Genomic DNA, 18,875 nt, shown 5'->3' with positions numbered 1-18,875 from the left:
GTTGTGTTAATTCTTCCCAGAACAAGCAAGCCCATATTTTGTGGACGTGAGCATTTTTCTTTTTCCATATTGTCAGAGGTGTTTAAGAAGGAAGCTAGGAGAAATTTTGTCAAGGATTTCTATAAAGACAATATTTTAAACTTGGAAGCTGTGACTACAGTGACTATTAGGCCTGTGGAAATAACTTTTTAAAACCTATCATGATTAATGCATGGAATAAGTGGATACTTTTTTAAAGGAGACTTGTTTTTTCCTTGAAATGGTTCAAACACTTCATAGAATTGTTCTGTTATTTTTAAGACCTGAAAATGTAACCTAACTTTGTGCTAGCCTGCTTTAAGCATTCTAAAATATATTCAGAATAGTCTACCTTCACATGCTGGAATACTGAATATTTTACGCTCGGACAAGGAGCAAACCGTAGGTCTTTCGCCAAGCACCGTCAGTGCACTTGAGTATGGGTTACCAAAAACTCTGGAGAATTTTTTTTTTTCTATTTATTGTTATAGCTGAAATCCTTGTGTCTCTGGTAGGCTTTAAGTGACATAAATATGCATTTCCATCTGCACGTCCTTGTCAGGAATAGTTCTGCTGGGAGGTGTTATGCCACCCAAGTACTTCCAGAATAGAGTCTGTTAATCCTGTTACCACTATAGAAACTCAGAGGAAAAGTCTACTCAGGCCACTACTGCAGCTGCTGTGGCTGTCAGTCTTCCAGTGTGCCACACCCTCGGTACCAGAAGGAAGCCTAAGAAAATGGATTTTCCTTCAGGTGGAGAGGGATGTAGAGGGCTGACCTCAGTCTATTACTTAGACCAGCGGTCTCCAAAGTTTTTCTTGTAAACCTTTATTAGTAAAAAAAGGGGGGAAAACAGCAAGGCCCACTTTAGGTAGGTATGTGTATACATACACACACACACACACACACACACACACACACACACGTGCACATGCAATGGATATATAAGTTGCCACATGAACTGCTATGTATGTTATAAAATATACCAAAATAACTATTATATGATAATTTTCTTAAAAAAAAAGTCAGTAGCTGCTCTAACCCGCATTGGATAGACTTGTACCTTCCCTAGGAGGGAGACCATTGGAGTACACTTCCACCAGATGGGCCACCAGGAAAATAGATCATAAAGCCCAGTTAGGCTTCTGATAGATGCCATAATACACTGGGCACATACAATGGGCCAAAGGAGTTGTAAATGAGCACGTGCTTTGCTTCTCTACTTACTCCATCTTGTTACCTCTTGCCCTTCCTCCTAGTGTGGCTTGACTTCTAGCCTCCAGGCTCTCTGCTTAGATCTCATCCCTATCCTACATTTAGATAGGCATGTTACGAATGGGTATGAACCTGTCAAGACCTACAAGCCAACAGGGATCTTGCATAATCTGTCAACAGACATGTCACCTCAGAGCCCTCAGGACACAAAAGCAAGAACCAGCTAAATAAACGAAATCCAAACGTCAATCATCCAATAAATATTTTTGAACAAAAACGTATAGATCTATAAACCCAAAATGAATGTCTTTCACTGTCTAATTCCATATAATACAGCAGAGCTCAGAATTACCCATGAATCTAGTTGTGGAACAAAAATTCTTCAGAAAGGCAGTGGATATGAAAAAAAACCTCGCACTTCTCATGATAGTGAAAGACGGTCTTTTCAGATATAGAAAACTGAAGACTTGGCTCAAAGTTCTGTTTGAATTGATAAAAATAAATTATTTTATTGGTAAAACCTAGAGTCAGCCAGAAAAGAGTATGCAAACTTCCCCCAATCACTACTGGTGTGGGTATAAATTGACATGATCCTTTTGGAAGGCAATTAGTAAATTATACGAAAAGCTTTAGAAATTTGGCCATTAATCCAATTAAGTCCTTACTTATGAATTAAACCTGCATAAATGAATAGATATATGAAAAGATTCATGAAAATAGCATTTAAGAATATTTATAATAGCAAAAATTGGCAACAATTTACAGTTTTATTGAATGGTGGAATGTTAAATAATTTATGATATGTCATGCAAGAAATGTTATGCATTATTTGACTTCTTATTTATTAAGTACCTATTATGTTCCAGGCACCCTTCTAGGAGATTGCAATTAATTAATATAGACAAAGCTTTCATAAAGGTGATATTTTAGTCAAGGGTAGAAGAGATATATACTCCATAATCAAGTAAACAAATACATAAACAAAACATTTTCAGAATAATGGAAAGCACTATGAAGACAATGAAATTGTGATGTAGTAGAAATGGCTGGTGGTGAGGGCTTGAGATTAGTTTACACAAGCATTTCTCAAATTCAGAGGAAACCATATTCTTTGTGGAGGCTTTTTTTTTCTGTCGGGGGGAGGCAGGGAGGATTCCTGTGCATTGCAGGATGTTTAGCAGCATCCCTGGCCATGAGTCACTAAAAACACTCATCCCAATCATGACAGTAAAACACATCCCCAACCATTGCCATTGTCCCCTGGGTGGCAAAATCTGCCCCAACTGAGAACCATTGCTTTAGATTTAGTGTAGGGAAGGCTTCTTTGAGGAGGTAACATTTGAGCTGAGATGTATGTTTTTAAATAATCTTTAGGATATAGGGAAACATTCATGAAATAACTGTAACATATATAATACAATATATTCAATAAAATCGCAATATTGATTTTCCTTTTAAACCTCTATCTAGACAGACAATATAGCATGATGGTTAGAAGCACAAACCTGTAGCCAGGCTGCCTTAATTATAATCCCAACTCCATCACTTTTTAGTTGGGTGACCTTGGGTAAGTTACTTTATACCCCTGTGCTTTTGGGTCCTCATCCAAAAAATGGGGATGACACTAGTAGTACTTAACACATACGGTTTCTGGGAGTATTAAATGAGTTAATACACGCAAAGTTCCTAGAAGAGTGAGTGGCACATCTTGGAAACACTATATATAATATATACACATATACTGCATATATAATAATATATTAAAATTAGATAAACATTCTAATTTTAATATTTTATATATTATAAATCTGACATATATGTAGATATATATGCTATATATACACCAGATTTTTCCATTGTCTCTTTGTGAAACAAATGAAATAATGTGTTAATAATGGTAGAATTACAGGGGATTTTATTTTCTTTGTGTCTTTTTATATTCTTCACAGTTTTATAGATACAAATGCAAATGTTGCTTTCACATCAAAATAAAAATCAATATGTATTTTAGCACAAAAGAGAGAATTTTTAGACTTTCACCAGGATCAACTGGCATAGCGAGAGTGGGAGAGGAAGACCAATGGAAGATGTGCTCAGAAACACCTGTCCCAGGGAAAATGAGTCAATTGTCAACTGAAAGCTGAGACACCCCACGTTCAATCTGTCAGTCAGTTCATCAGTCATCTGAAATTTACTTAACGCTTGCTTTCTGCCAGACACTGTGCCAGGTGCTGGAAAATCAAAGATGAATGCAGGTCACATTTCTTCAAGGAGCTCACAACAGAAAAGGGAAGAGAAATACATCCACAATTAGCCACAGTACAATAAATGGAAGTATAGGCTATAATGAGGACCAACCCAGGTCTCTGGGGGCTCTCAAAGGTAACAATTTCAGTTGGAGTGGGGGGCAGTGTAGGAAGCTTCACCTAGGAGATGACACTTGCAATGGTCTTTGAGGGGTAAGTTTGGAAAATGCAATCATTTGTAAGAATTCTGGTTTTGAGCAAACACAGAACGTGCTTCCTAATCAAACACCAGCAAAATCGCTTAGCCTAGAGAAAGGAAAATCAGAAAGGACAAAGGAGTTATACTTCAGAAAAGTGTCTTGATCTCATATCAGAGTGCCTGGTTCCATAAAGCAATTTGTGAAAGTTTGACTGTCATAGGAATTAGAAGGCATAAGTTCAAGTACTAGCCCTGCCCCTTACCAGCCGGGTAATCTTGGGCAAACCATTAAAATCTCTGACACTCCATCTACTTCCTCATTCATATAATGGTGATAATAATACTTTGCAATACTGTTGTGAGCGTCAAATGAGATAATGCAAGTAAGAGACTTTCAGTGACATTCAAATAGTTGGGATGATAGATTGTGATGGTTTTAACATAATAGAGACGATCGTGAATAATTATAATTTAATTTTTAACATTTATATTCAAACATAACAGTAAAAAAAGAAATCAAATCTATATACAACACCAATTATACATGAGTTTATAGCCTGATTGGCTTCATTTATTTTTTCAAAGCTCTTAACCTATTACTAATCCAAGTGCATCAAGCTATAAAAACTGCTAACCAATTATTGTTTTCCTAAGATAACATAATCTCTGCTTCTTGAGACACTTTATACTAACGTTAAACTGAAGCTAACTGCATGAAAATGAAATGGAGACTCATAATTGCAAACTGTTTTCATGTCTAAAGAAGATTCAACCACTTCCTAGGACTGAATTGCTCCTTGTTAAAGTTTAAGATCAAGCTATAAAAGTATATCACTTAGCCTACCGGTGCAAAGTATAGTGGCAAGCAGAAAACGGAGGTAATTACCTAGAAATATTAGGCCAAAAATCCCACTTCGGCCCCAAAAGACTGAAGTTGCTTTGCAGGTATCAGGGAAGCCTGAGGAGGGGGCCACGTTCAACTTTCTCTTAGAACCTTCTTCTCCATGAATCCTTTTTACCTTGAACACTCATTGCTATGACATGTGGAGGAATAATATTCTTTTGCTTTTTCTCTCTCTAAAAAACAAGATTTACTAAGGCTGACTGAAAAGGCTTAAAATGTCCTCTTGTCACGGCCCTTGATAAACATTTTACCTAATGTTTTTTGAAGCAGAGTTTCAATTGAAGTGCTGCAGAAGACAAAGCAAAACAATGATATGTAAAACTGCTGCTTTAACCTGAATGTCTTAAAAAACAAAACAAACAAACTAAAAACCTGAATGTCTTTAAAAGACATCTAACCAGAGCTGGCATTTGAAAAATTAAAGAAAAAGAAGGTCCAGTATAATATTCTTAGTTCATTTATCCTTCCCCCATCAAAAAATAGATGTAATGAACCCAAGAGTTCTTGTTCAGTCTAACTAACAGGATATAACAATGGAGTGCTCCATGAATTACTTACTGCCATTCATTTCAAAAGGTGAGAACATTTTAGGGGGCCTTCAACGCTCACCTTGAGAAAACCACCTTCAACGCTCACCTTGAGAAAATTACCCCACTCAGCTTCCAAAAAAGAAAATGTGGTTTTTTTCAAAAAAAAAAAAAAAAAACACCTTCTTTGAGTATCAGTTACCTTTTATTATGCTTTTGTGACTACTAGGGAAGCCTCATCGTCCTCATTTTGTTCTGTCTTTAGCCATACTATCAAATCTCAAATTTAACTCAATGTAAGAAAAATAATGCTCTATACATACAGAAAATGATTCTAGCTCGTTCTAATAATTTTCATCATGTGTGATCATGTTGTATGCTTTTCTCTACTTTGTGTATTGTGTCATTACCTACCAAGCTGTGGAGAAGAAAGTCCATATAGTCTAACAATAACAACAAAATATCATTTCTGACATTTGTGTGAACTTTAAAACTTTCCATACAAAGGAAAGAACTTTTTTGATCTCTACCGTGTCAGCTTACTAACCATACTTACTTATTAATGGTTTAGTAGCTTACACTTTGAAATGTCACTTGTCTGTTTTGATCTGATTTCAACCACGGATTATCACAGTACTGAATTCTAAGCTAGACTATAGTTTAAATCCAAAGGAAAATATAATTCACCACTACAGCTTTAAAAATGGTCCAAACATTTGAAATACACACTCACCTTAAACATTTTGGTCTAGAATTAAAATTAAAATCACCCTGCCTTAACAACTTATCTAATAATTTTCATAGAGGCTTCTGGAGTTTAGCGTTCACAAGAAAAACTTAACAACAAGCAACTTTTGTCAAAGGCAATTTGTCGGTAGAAATGGATAAGTTAACTGAGAATAAGAGAATGGGAAAGAAAGAGCTGCTGACATCTTGTGTGTATGCATGATGTGCGTCTGCTTTGTTTCGTTTTGCTTTTTCATGAGTAATATGACCAGAAGAGTACTGCTCACGACATCATTTTGATGACAGTGAGTAAGATGTCTTAGGAGAGTTGTTATTACAGTTGAGATCAATGATTACTGAAACACAGGCTGACCTTGTTTCATTGTGCTTTGCTGTATAGTGCTTCACAGATACTGTGTTTTTTATAACTTGATGGTTTGTGGCAACCCTGCATCAAACAAGTCTATCAGAGTCATTTCTTCCAACGGCATTTTCTCACTTCGTGTCTCTGTGCCACATTTTGATAATTCTCACAATATTTCCAACTTTTTCATTATTACTGTATTTGTCATGGTGATCTGGGATCAATGATCTTTGCTATGACTATGGCAAAAAGACAACAACTCACTGACGGTTAGCATTTTTCAGCAGTGAAGCATTTTTAAGTAACGTATGTACCTTGTGTTTTTAGACACAACGCTGTTGCACACTTAGTAGACTACACTGTAGTGTAAACAGAACTTTTATATGCACTGGGAGAGCAAAAAATTCGTGTGACTTGCTTTATCGCAGTATTTCCTTTATTGTGGCCATCTGCAACAGAACCAACAGTATCTCTGAGGTATGCCTTGGAGTCCAGATTTGAGGGCACAGAAGATTAAACCTGAGTGGTAGTATTTCAAATGAAAAAACAGAGATGGACTTGTGAGATATTTAGAAGGAGTAAGAAAGAAAAACTGGAAGGTCATTGAACGGAGAGATGGGGCAAATCGAATATTTTTAAGCTCATGAAACTGGCAAAATGACAATACTATGAAAAGAAATCGAACTGTGAATTCTCCAGGGATATCCAGGATTACCAAGTTTGGGGAGGAGAATGAGGGGCCAATAGAAAGAGACACAGTAATTGTAAGGATTTGGCCAGTAATTCAAATAAAACATCCAATAGTCAGTTGCAAGTTTGAGACTGCAATTTGTGATGACTCTGGGTCTCTTGAGGACTATTTGCTCTTAGTCTTTGAATTCCCAAGCACCTAGTACAGCTAGACACATAGCTTTTGTGGCTGGCTGGCTAACTGCATAGAGATTTGGGGCCCAAGTGCACAAAGAAAATAAGTTGTGAGTGTGAACGAATACAGACTTTAAGACCAAGGAACAAAGAAAGGAGCCAAGAGAACAAAGTTTGAGAAAAAACTACATTGAAGGAATGGGAGGGGAAAAAGAAACCAATAATCAAGATAGGAAAGGTCAAAGAAGTAAACCCAGACAGAGAAATGGGAAGGGAAGGGAGGGGGAAAACAAGAAGGGAAGGGAGGGGGAAAACAAGAATAGGATGGGAGGGGGGGGGGTGGGGGGAGAAGAGATGTTACTTATTCATGATTTGAATTCATATATAGAGAGACTCAGAAGATGCACCAATGCAAAAATTCTAAAGTCACACTTAGTGAGCAAAAATGAAAATCATTAAAATGTTTCATTAATGACTTAAAGTAAATAAATTAACAGCTCCTGTCACATTGATTCATCCATTGCATGTGGGCACTCAATAAATGTTAATTGAATTAAATTAATAACATTTGCTCAGTGGTAATAAAAAATTAATTTACTGTCTGTCGTCTTTGTTACTTAAGTTTATGCCCATTGCTTCTGCAATTACTTCTAGCCCAAAGAGAAATTTTCTATTTCCCTGACTTTCAGTACACACTTTCTTTCCCAAGAAATACAGTTGAACTTCTAATTTTTGTCCTAATTTTGGTGATTTTTTCCTGTTGAAAAAAATTATTTTCTCTAAGTTAATGTCAAGAACTATGTATAACATCCCAAATTTAGTTTCACGAGTTCCTTATTTAATTCCAAAATAGTTTTCTCTGCAGAAGATGTGATACCACTTTTTATGTGTTTCTCCTTTTAGCTTATGCTACTTTATAATACTTCGGGTACAAAGTCAAATAACACCACAAAAGAAGGAATCTGGGGAAATTACTGTTAGCATTCCATCTATAAAAGATGGAAGATGTCAGTAACATTCACCCAAAAATTGTGACTCATTTCAGATGTCAGAATTCTGGGTTGAACAGACTGGGTTCTGAAATGTGTGTTTGTCAGATGATTTTCTAATGAGTAACAGATAGTTCCCAGTGGGGAATGAAAAAAAAATAAAAATATAAACAGAGATTATAGAATTAAAATAACTTTATGAATGGCAGTTTAACTTCTCCATAAAATTCTCTCAGTACAAGCCCAGTGTCTCCAAATGGTTGCTTAATGTAGAACACCACTTAGATTCAAAATGCTATACTTAAAAGTGTCGAGAAATTAAAAAGAGAATCATATACCACTTGGCTGTATACTGTATTCTCCGCATGTTCTTATATTCCAGTAACCTCTATCCAACTTTTTTTTTGTTACTGAATTACTTTGTGCAAAAGCAATTTACATTACATGCAGCCTGACTACGTGTGATAATTTGAGCTGATTGTCAATTAATTCTGTAGTAAATAGCTGCTGTAATCTCTATACTTATCAAGGTTTTCTTATCTATCAACTCTTCCTGAAATGCTCTTTGATGTACGGGATACAGCAGCTGTAACTAAAGAGGCAGGATTCCCTAAGTGTGCAAGAAAGTAGTCTTAGCTTTGCCAAGACTGCTTAGGTATGTCTGTAAAGCAACGTTATTTGCAAGGCTTGATTGCAGGTAGGTGACACATCACGGGATTGAGAGTGAAGAGGGTTTTGCTGATGTGCAGTCCCAATAGTGAGGAAGCAGAGATAAAAGCTAAGAACAAATTGGAGAAAATGTTGAATAATATAAAGAGACAGGGACGAGAGCAAAGCTTTTGGAATCCAAACGGCCTGGGTTCAAATCCCAGCTCTACCATTTACTAACAAAGAAGCCTCAGGGAACTTATCTAAATAAACTAAGCTTTGGTTACGCTCATTCATCTGTTAACTTGGGGTACCAATTTATACATTTCCCATCTGTCCTGGGAGGCTGCCAGTATTACCTCCTAGAGTCTTTGTGATGCTTAAATTAAATAAGGTATATAGTGGTAACACAGAACTTGACACACAAGGTATACAATTCTGTGTGCTGTGTGTGTGTGTGTATAAAGCAGTGGTTTGATATTCAAAATTGGTGGTTTTGCCCCATGGAGGAAATGTGGCAATATCCACAGACCTTTTGTTTGTCATGTCCTAGGGCAGCTGGTGTTACTGGCATCAAGCAGGTAGAAGACAGGGATGCTGCTAAACATCCTACAATCTCCCTGTGACAAAGAATTACCTGGCCCCAAATATCAGTGCTTCTCTAAGTACTGAAGGCATAATTTGAGTGACTATTTGTGATTAAAGCTGGTTACTTGACACTTTGATATCCAAGCAAGAAAAATAAACTATGATTTTTGTCATCATCGTCATCATCATCGTTATCATCACTATACCATTGATTTGGTGAATCTCTCTTGGGTTAAAGGAACCCAAGAGCTTCCCAATCTGTTGAACTAATTCTATCTATTCAATATTACATTAACTGCTATCAACAATAGATGTTTTTCTGAACCCCTATTTCTGCAACCAAGAGATTTAAAGCTAGCAGCCTAAGAGGTAGGGAATAAAAATTAAACACTGTTGAAAGCCAAAGCTGTTTGGAGGCTCAGAAAGCAACAAAAATGGCCTAAGACAACTGTGCGTGCAATACTGTCAGCTCTCGTGCCAGTTAGGAGCCTTTGGAGAGCAACTGCCTCGTGATTAGCTTCTGAAAATCACTGATGTATGTATCAGTGGCTGTCCTCTCCTTTCTCCACTCTCAAAAGCAGAAGGCCCCTGTGGCAGTGGTTCCCAAACTTTTCTGCATGTTGGAATCACTCAGGGAGCTTTGAAAATCCCTCAGGAAATGTGATCTAATCTGTTGAGGGGGAGGAGGGATTGCCTGAGCTTTAAAAAAATTCTGAATTTTTAGAAGGTTTCCTAGATGATTCTACCCTGTAGACACATCTACCACTGTCCTAGGAGGCAGGATCAAGCAGAGATTTCCATCTACCTCAAACTAAGAAGCAATTTCTCGAAGGACAAGGAAAACGGACTTGGCAAGAATGTATTTCTTGCACAGAGCTACCTAAGCACAGTAAAATCAAACCAGGTTGCCAACTGCTTTATTGATTTCAGTCACTCTGTGAGCACCACTGAATCAGGCATTGCGCTAGTGATGCAAAAGGCAATTCTCTAGAAGGCATCTTCACTATCTCCCAATAGTGCTGCCACATCACCAGGACTGATGCTTGTTTAGGTCTGAAGAAGTCCCTGGGTGTCATCCTGGATGCAGGTTTGAGAATACCTTCTGTTAACTCTTCTCTCCATCTTAGGATGATTTAATTGGTGTAGGTAAGCTATACACTGCCTGCATCACTACCCCGTCTGGATGTTTCTGAAAGCCAGGGACCATGCCTGTCTTAGTCAGCACTTAATCCCCAGTTTCAAGACCAGTGCTTGTTATGTAACAGACCCTCAATTATTCTGCGGGAACCAGTAAATGAGTATGGGAGTTCTGAAATACACGAAGCACCTAGGTCTTTTCAGCCTTCTCTGTGCCTCTCCAAACCAGAATCTCAGTCAAGGACTTTGCTCTAGGTTCCCTGCCAGGTGGTTACATGGAAATAAAAGCCTGTTCCCAAGAAGTACACCCCCAAAGCCACAAAGACTATCAACTTCATAGACACCTAACAAATGGCAAGGCAGAGAAAAGACTGGCAAAGTAAGAGTCTTTAAGGGCAGATGTAGAAATGGGCTTAAAGGATGGTTATGTGTGACCACTTTTCTTATACAGGGCAGGAAACTGAGGTTTGTAGACACAAAGAAATAAAACAACTTGACTGAGATCACATACATTACTTAACAGCATTTAAGACATTTCTACTACTTCTGAGATCCATAAAACATTATGACAATAAGCTGACAACATTCTATGAGGTTTTGTTAATCCTAGTGAATGAATGCCTTGATTCTCCCCACCCATCACTATAAAAACCACTGTGTTTCTGAAATAAGTGGTACAAATTACTGTGATAGGTGAAACTTGTAATATGGGTAAGATTTTATAATTACTGAACTTTTATTCTTACATATATTTTCATTCAAGATAATCCTGTCCAATAATGCTTCATGCTTCTAAATAAGATTTTAATCTTATAAAAGCCTAGAATGTGAATTTTTCTGCCAACGTCCCTTCTTGGATCGGGAGGTCACGTCAACTATAAGCAGGTCTGTGTATGTGTGTTTTCTTTTTTCCTCTAGATACGCAACTCACAAACGGAAAGCAGGCAGACGAGAAAGCCATTAATACCATCGTCATAAACTCAGTATCCGAATTCAAAATCACAGATGGACCAGCCAAGGAAACCCCCAGTGAGAAAAAACTGTCAGAATCCAGCATATCACTGACCTCCCTTGAAGAATGCCAAACGAAATTTTCCTACCTCCAAACTCATCCTTCAGTTCATCCAAGAGACACTGATGGTATGTTTCTCACAATCAACCCATCTCTAAATAAAGCTCCCCAAACCCCAGCCCCTGGAAAACCAACATATATGCTGTTAGAAAAAAAAAAAAAGTCTTCATGAATATTAAACAGGAAGGCTTCAATTTGAAAACTCTGATGAATGACACATGTGAAGGTCACCTGGCAATTATGAGGTGCTTGGCAGGTTGTTTGCTCTCAAAGCTGGGAGTTTGAGGCAAAGTGTTTTAAATAGCTAGAGTGAGGTAAAATCATTCTTGCTATGGAGCTATGAAGTAGACTAAAAAATGGCCAATTTTTTTCTCTTCTTGCATCTGGGACTACTCAACCCGTGACTCTAGGCTGAGAGGAGAAGAAGATAGGGTGGAATAGCATTGCAAAGCTGGAAAAGTATAAATATAGACTGCAGCAAAATACAAGGATGCTTACACCAGCAGCCTGTGGAAAAGGGTTGGTTCCTCTAGGTAACATCACCTCCTAGGCATTCGAATCAGTGCAAAGCTACACCAAACCACCTCTATATATGACATAAGAGGCATGTTGCATTTGCAAAACCAATTGCAAATTGAATTTATGCTAAATGATCAGCACAGTCAAGTTCAAGGTCATGGACTCCACACCAAGACATACGGAATTTTACTCATGTTAACTTTGCACTGACCTTCATAGGAGACATAAACCATTCAGGAATTGTGTAATGTTCCATATTGACATTTGTATTTAAAGAAACCTTGAAGTTTCTCAAAGGAAAACATAAAAAGGTACAGTTTCTGGTCCATATTTAAATTCATATTTACTTTATTAAAATAAGATAAAAAAGTGAAATAAACTTTGCATAACAGGAACTTTGAAATTACATCAGTTTAATTCCTGGCTCTGAAATTTATTCACTGTAACACTGGATTAAGTTTTTTACCATCTCTAAATCTCAGACTCAGTTTTATAATGGAGCTAGTAACACGCAATAGGGTGTTTTGAAGATCAAATGAAATAACATGGGTAAAACATCCAGTAGACAAACTCTCACAGAACAGATGTTTGACTTCTGCTTTTATTATGATTATGGTTTTAAAAAGTAAGGGGAGAGATTTCTAACACACGTTATATATGATCTCGTGAAAACATTGCCATGGAGGCTTTAGACTAGAAGACACAATTGCCTGCAGTTGCCAGGAGACAGTGAGAATAAGGAAGTACCTCCAGATGTATGATAGGGATGGGTGAGGACTGTGGCAAGGAGAAGAACACTGCCCCTACTCAGCTCCAGCTAATTGTTGCCAGAAGGAAAAAGAGGTTCAGACCTGCCAGAACTAGAGTGTTACAGGAAATCTCCCAATTTTTAAGTGTTGGCAATAGTTCTATTTCTTCTATGAAGCCCCAGACACTCCCAACAATACACAGCTTTCAGCTAACTTTGGCCAATAGGCTGCCAGGTATGACCTTGAGTCCAAGATGATGTCCAAGCTTCTGGTTTTGTTAGAGCTTGATGCTAATCAAGAAAACAGGCAAGGGCTTCCCTGGTGGCGCAGTGGTTGAGAGTCCGCCTGCCGATGCAGGGGACACGGGTTCGTGCCCCGGTCCGGGAAGATCCCACATGCCACGGAGCGGCTGGGCCCGTGAGCCATGGCCGCTGAGCCTGCGCATCCAGAGCCTGTGCTCCGCAACGGGAGAGGCCACAACAGTGAGAGGCCCGCGTACTGCAAAAAAAAAAAAAAAGAAAAGAAAACAGGCAACAGAGGAGAGTTCTCTACATTTTGACAATAGAGAATTTTATCAGATCATGTAAGGGATGCATGGATTTTTACTTGTAATGGACCTTGGTTGTAATGATCCCAGAATTACGAATTACCACTATATGTATCCACACAATACAGGAGAGTGCCCCTCCGGAACCACTCTGATCTGTCTTATCAGGTATCTTGGCAGAATGAGAAGGACCAGTGCAGCTAGCATGATACCTGAACCCTTGTATTCTCAGGGAAGACCAAAATGACTACTCCATTAAAATGGCAACACATGCTCAGGAGCCTCATGTAGGAAAAGAACCAACTACTCTTTCTTCAAAAGGGCAAAGGAGATTCATGAAGACCATTGAATTAGACTGTTTTCTTAGGCCCTGGACAGAGGCTATTATGACCCAGAAAATTCCAGTATTAAGCTGACAACACAGGTAATAGCTCATCCTCATTTCTCACACTGCAAAAAAAAAAAAAAAAAAATCCCCCCACTGAGGTAAGAGTTTTTGGTACCTGGTTAAAAAACAGAGTAAAACACCTAGACTAGGGCCCACAAATAGTGCTAAGAACCTCTCATTATCCTAGATAGCAAACATCAAGGAAATAAAGAGTTAAGTCAGACTCATTGCATTTTAGGAAAATTTTGATAGTAATTAATTTAAGGATGCAGAAATTGAGAGCTGGGGTCACTGTTCATACTGAGATAAATACAGAAATATCTTTCAGGAACAGCAGGGGAAACAGAAGGGAAAAGAGAAGATTGCATCCACTTTTATGTAGTTTGTGGTTAATTTATTTTCAAATATATAAATGAGTGCATAGGAATGGATGCTTAATTGCTAATATCTATTATTTATATACATTGCCCCACTTAAAACAGGATGGAGAAGCCTCACACATGCAGATTTTGTAAAATGTGTTACATCCATTAGCACAGTTCATGGTGTGTACTCTGATGGGAATTTAAAATGATCTTTACTGCACATCACACACTATGTGCTGTGACATTATTATTAAATTGTGCCTCATCCTGTGTGGTCCCTTTCCTGAAGAAAATGGAACAAGTATAGAGCACTATCTGTGTCTCTGCTTCTGCTTCTATGTTCAGATTGCAAAAGCATCCCCGTGGATGATAAAACCAGGGATACACATGATATGAGAAAACAGCCTCCTTAAAAAGAATCTTGAGAATAAACCTAATTGATGTATAATTTTGAATTTGAGATGTCTCATCCAGGTGGAAGGGGAAAATCATAAATACAAGATACCTCAAAAGAACAGTCTTAATTACACCATGGACTACTGAATAAAATGATTACATTTTCTACACTGTAAATTTCATACAATTAAATGCAATAGTGTCATCTTATAAAATGTTTCAATTTTATAATTATTTCAGTTCATTTGCTCAGAAAAAAACATAAGCAAAAATTTACTAAGTATCACCCAAATCTAGTCATTCTAGTTCTAAAGAACTGACTTGAATGTTAGTTGTGCTTGTCTGAACTTAAATGGATCTTGACATATTTAAGTAGCTATTAAAATTGATAACATCAGGAATGATACCCCAGCTAGAGAAAGGCAGTCACACTTTATTTATTCCCATTCTGTATTACATTTTTTTAAAGAACTAAATGTTGGGGGAGTGGGAACCAATTTTTATACTTTTTTGGTTTACTTATTTATTTATTTGGCTGCATTGGGTCTTTGTTGCTGCGTGCAGGCTTTCTCTAGTTGCGGAGAGCGGGGCTACTCTTCCTTGCGGTGCGCGGGCTTCTCATTGTGGCGGCTTCTCTTGTTGCGGAGCATGGGCTCTAGGTGCACGGGCTTCAGTAGTTGCAGAACGCGGGCTCAGTAGTTGCAGCTCACAGGCTCTAGAGCGCAGGCTCAGTAGTTGTGGCTCATGGGCTTAGTTGCTCCGCGGCATGTGGGATCTTCCCAGACCAGGGCTCGAACTCGTGTCCCCTGCATTGGCAGGTGGATTCTTAATCACTGCACCACCAGGGAAGTCCCAATTTTGATACTCTTTGACCAAAAACTTTTAGTGATCAGTTGGAGACAGGTGTCATGAATTTTGTTATTATGCCAAATTCTCTCAGGGACAGCACATTAACCATTAACGTATGAGAATACTGGGGGTATCTTGTCTTTTTTTTTCTTACTTTGTTTTGGGGGGAGAGGAAGGGAGACTGTTGTTTATCTGGGGTCACTTCTGGAAGAATCATGTTCTTGCCACTTTGGAAAATGATCCCCAAGGATGCAGGAAGCATGTTTCTGGAGTTGAGGAATGCGCCAGGGACCGCAGAGGGCAGCTACAGCTACCTCTTGTTCCTCCCTCCTCCTGATCCTGGGGAATCATGGTGGCAAGAACACTGAAAGCTGGAAAGACAAACTCAGGGATTACAGGACCGTGAACGTGGGGCCAACCTCAGGTATATGAGTGGAAACTCCTTCGCACTGTTACCTTTTCCACCATGATTAAACATGATCCATTCTTATGAGGCAGATTCTTCCTCTCTTTATTACCCTCTTTTTTGTTCTTTTTTAAATTGAAGTATACTTGATTTACAATATTGTGTTACTTTCAGGTGTACGGCATAGTGATTCAATATTTTTGTAGATTATATCCCATTATAGGTTATTACAAGTTAATGGGTATAATTCTCTATGCTATACAGTATATTCTTGTTGCTTATCTATTTTATACATAGTAGTTTGTATCTGTGAAGCCCATACCTCTAATTTGTGGCCCCCTTCCATCACCCCTTTGGTAACCACATTAAGATGTGGTATACATATACAAGGGAATACTACTCAGCCATAAAAAAGAATGAAATACTTCCACTTGCAGCAGCGTGGATTATCCTAGAGAATATTCTGCTTAGTGAAGTAAATCAGACAGAGAAAGACAAACACTATATAAGTAGCCACTATCCAGTTAACATTTAGCACCTTTAGAAGCTGCAGTAGTCCTTCAGGGGCGTGAGGATATCACTTAGCATATTATAGCCTCCACATCCTCAATGTACCCTAGCGGTGTAAAGAGGAAATGGAACCAACTTCAGAGAGGGTTTTTATCATGGCTTCTTGCTCAAAGGCAAATACCACTTCCAGCTGAATGGCCTGCAGGTCTTGGATACATCTTAAACCTCCTTTAATCCAGGTTTAACGAAGGAAGAAGTAGGAAATGAGATGGGTACTATGACAGCAGCAACTAGAGCCTATGCCATGATGCCAGGTAGTCCAATAAAAGAAATTTAATACTTGGGAATGTGTTACAAAGGTATAGGGAGAGGTGAAAAGCTACGTGAGAAAATTACCGACAACAGGAAAGCTCTGCCACCTCCTCCCTTGGTCTCTCTAGGGCACTAGTAAATCACTACTACTGGCATTAGCTCATTGGCCACTAGCAACTAACTATTACTAGACAGACCACTAGTAAGTGGCATTAGCAGAAGTCACAAAGAGAAGGGCATTCGGAAAAAGATAAAACCAAAGGGAAGACACAAAGCAGAGAGAAAGAAGGAGATATACCCCAGGCTTTCCTTTCTCCCACCCTCCCATTTCCTATAGCTGCCTCCTATTGGCTGGAGCTAGCCAGAAGCCACCTGGCAGAACCTGCAAAACACACCTTACCAGTCTTGTGAATACAGAGGGGAGTAGGGTGAGAGGGGAATGGAAGGCAGAGCAGGTCACCAGGAGGCCTAGAGCATCTGGTGCCAGGCTTGAAGATGACAGAAGAAAGCGTGTGTGTTATGAAGGGCAGGTCAGCTTCAGACTTAAGGGCTCTGGAGGAGACAATCTAGGTTCATATGACAGCCCCACCACTTCCTGTATTTCTTAAATTCTCTGAGTCACAGTTTCCTCATCTATAGAACAGTAGTAGTACTCAATTGAGAGTTATCTCAAGACCCATGTGAGATGTTTGTAAAGTGTACAGGACTGCAAATTTGCTTTCCACGAACCAGCTGACACATCTAACAATGAGAGAGAGAGCACAGATTTTGGATCCAGAGTTAGATTAATTCCTTGCTCCACCACCATACAGGTGAAAGTTTTAGGACAGTCAGTGACAATCCCTAAGCCTTAGTCCTTACATCTAAAAAGTGGGGACCATGTTGTTTATCTCTTATTGTTCATTTATTCATTCATTCAACAAGAGATAAGCCATTCTTGTGACTTAGGTTTTAGTAGGGGGGGAACTAATCAATAAACTAATTAGTATACTATCCTGTGGTCAGTGCTATGAAGAAAACAACAAAGCAGGGTGCTATGAGAGTTTCTGCAAGGATGTGATTTACAGGGAAGGTGTTTTAAGCTAAAGACCCAAAGGTTGAGTACGAGTTAGGTAAAGTTGTGAGGGGAAAGTGTGCAACACAGGCCAGAGACAGAGCATGTACAAAGGCCCTGAGCTAGGTGCATCCCAGGAACTGAAATTTAACCAGTGTGGCTGGAGTGCAGTGAGTAAGGAGGACACTAGAACTGGAAGGGAGAGAAATAGGCAGGAACCTGGTCACACAGGAGCTTGCAGGCTATGCCAAGGATTTAGGACTTGACTCTAAAGGGAGAGTGAGATGTTCTAATTAATGATTGACAGTATCACAGGGGCTGATGAATTTGAGGTGGGCTCATGTGGAAGCAGTGTCAGAACAGGAGGCTGTTTCTGTTGACCTGATGATGGCTGATGGTGGCTACAGCTAGGATGGTGGATAGAGGCTGATGGGTTTCAAATAGGAATTTGAGAGAGAATCAGCAGAACTCAGGAAAGAACTGGCTGGGAAGGGTATGATGAGGAAAGGGAAAATGACAAGAATGAGTCCCAGATTTGTGCCAATTCATCTGCGTGTTCGGGAGCCATTCACAAGAGAAAACGAGGGAAGAGACAGGTTTGTGGGATGCGGGAAAGAGGGACACCCATGATGTAATGCGGCCTTGGTAAGTGTGAGATGTTCTGAGCACAGAGCAGAAGAGATGGGAAGCAGGCAGCAGGATGCAGGGATGATGTTTTGGATGGGCCGAGAGGAGAACTAATCATAGGCTATGACTCTGAACATCAAGTTTATTAAACATTAAAGTCCCAAGGAATACTGCAGGCAAAGGAAAATATACCCATTCAGGAGAACGGAAAGTCCAACTCTCTTTTCAAACAGTGCCATTTTCAATTTTCCTCTAAACTGCTTACGCTACCTTTGTGCAAACATAAACTGGCAATATGCAAAACAGGTCTGCCTGCTCGTGTATAATTATTAAATATGTCTTTTAGGAACAGTGTGGAACACACTTGAAAGGGGGGAAAAAATCTGTTTTCAATTCATTAATGTTGCCATGTTTCTCTAGGCAAGAGGCTCTGCCCTTTACAACCAAATAAAAAGGACTGACTTATAAACAGAAAAAAATGGGCTCTATTCTCAAGTGCAAAATAGAGAGATGGAAGGAAACAAATGCCAACTTGACCAAAGGATTAGGCCAACATATATTTTTTTATAAATAAAATCTATAGTATACATCAGAAGCGGAGACCTCTGGAGTCTGCCAATTTGAGGAGACGTTGGCAAGAGGATTTGAACCAAAC

General features: G+C 38.9%; 1 protein-coding gene and 1 long non-coding RNA gene across 2 annotated transcripts in view; one reads left to right on the top strand and one right to left on the bottom strand.

Moving 5' to 3' along the window:
* LOC307192705 overlaps positions 1-18,875 on the bottom strand; it is a 796,377-nt gene that overhangs the window by 634,875 nt on the left and 142,627 nt on the right. The gene's annotated exons all lie outside the window — the stretch shown is intronic.
* MDFIC2 (MyoD family inhibitor domain containing 2) overlaps positions 1-18,875 on the top strand; it is a gene marked incomplete at its 3' end in the record, with an annotated part of 99,565 nt that overhangs the window by 75,091 nt on the left and 5,599 nt on the right. The window contains exon 3 of the mRNA XM_079933196.1: positions 11,345-11,566. Coding sequence (XP_079789322.1) covers positions 11,345-11,566 — 222 coding nt within the window. The remainder of the gene's footprint in view (positions 1-11,344; positions 11,567-18,875) is intronic.

The sequence above is a fragment of the Stenella coeruleoalba genome, assembly GCF_951394435.1.
Source record: "Stenella coeruleoalba genome assembly, chromosome: 10".
NCBI lineage: Eukaryota > Metazoa > Chordata > Mammalia > Artiodactyla > Delphinidae > Stenella > Stenella coeruleoalba.
Note: the sequence above shows the minus strand (reverse complement) of the source record. Positions and strands in the feature narration are given on the sequence as shown.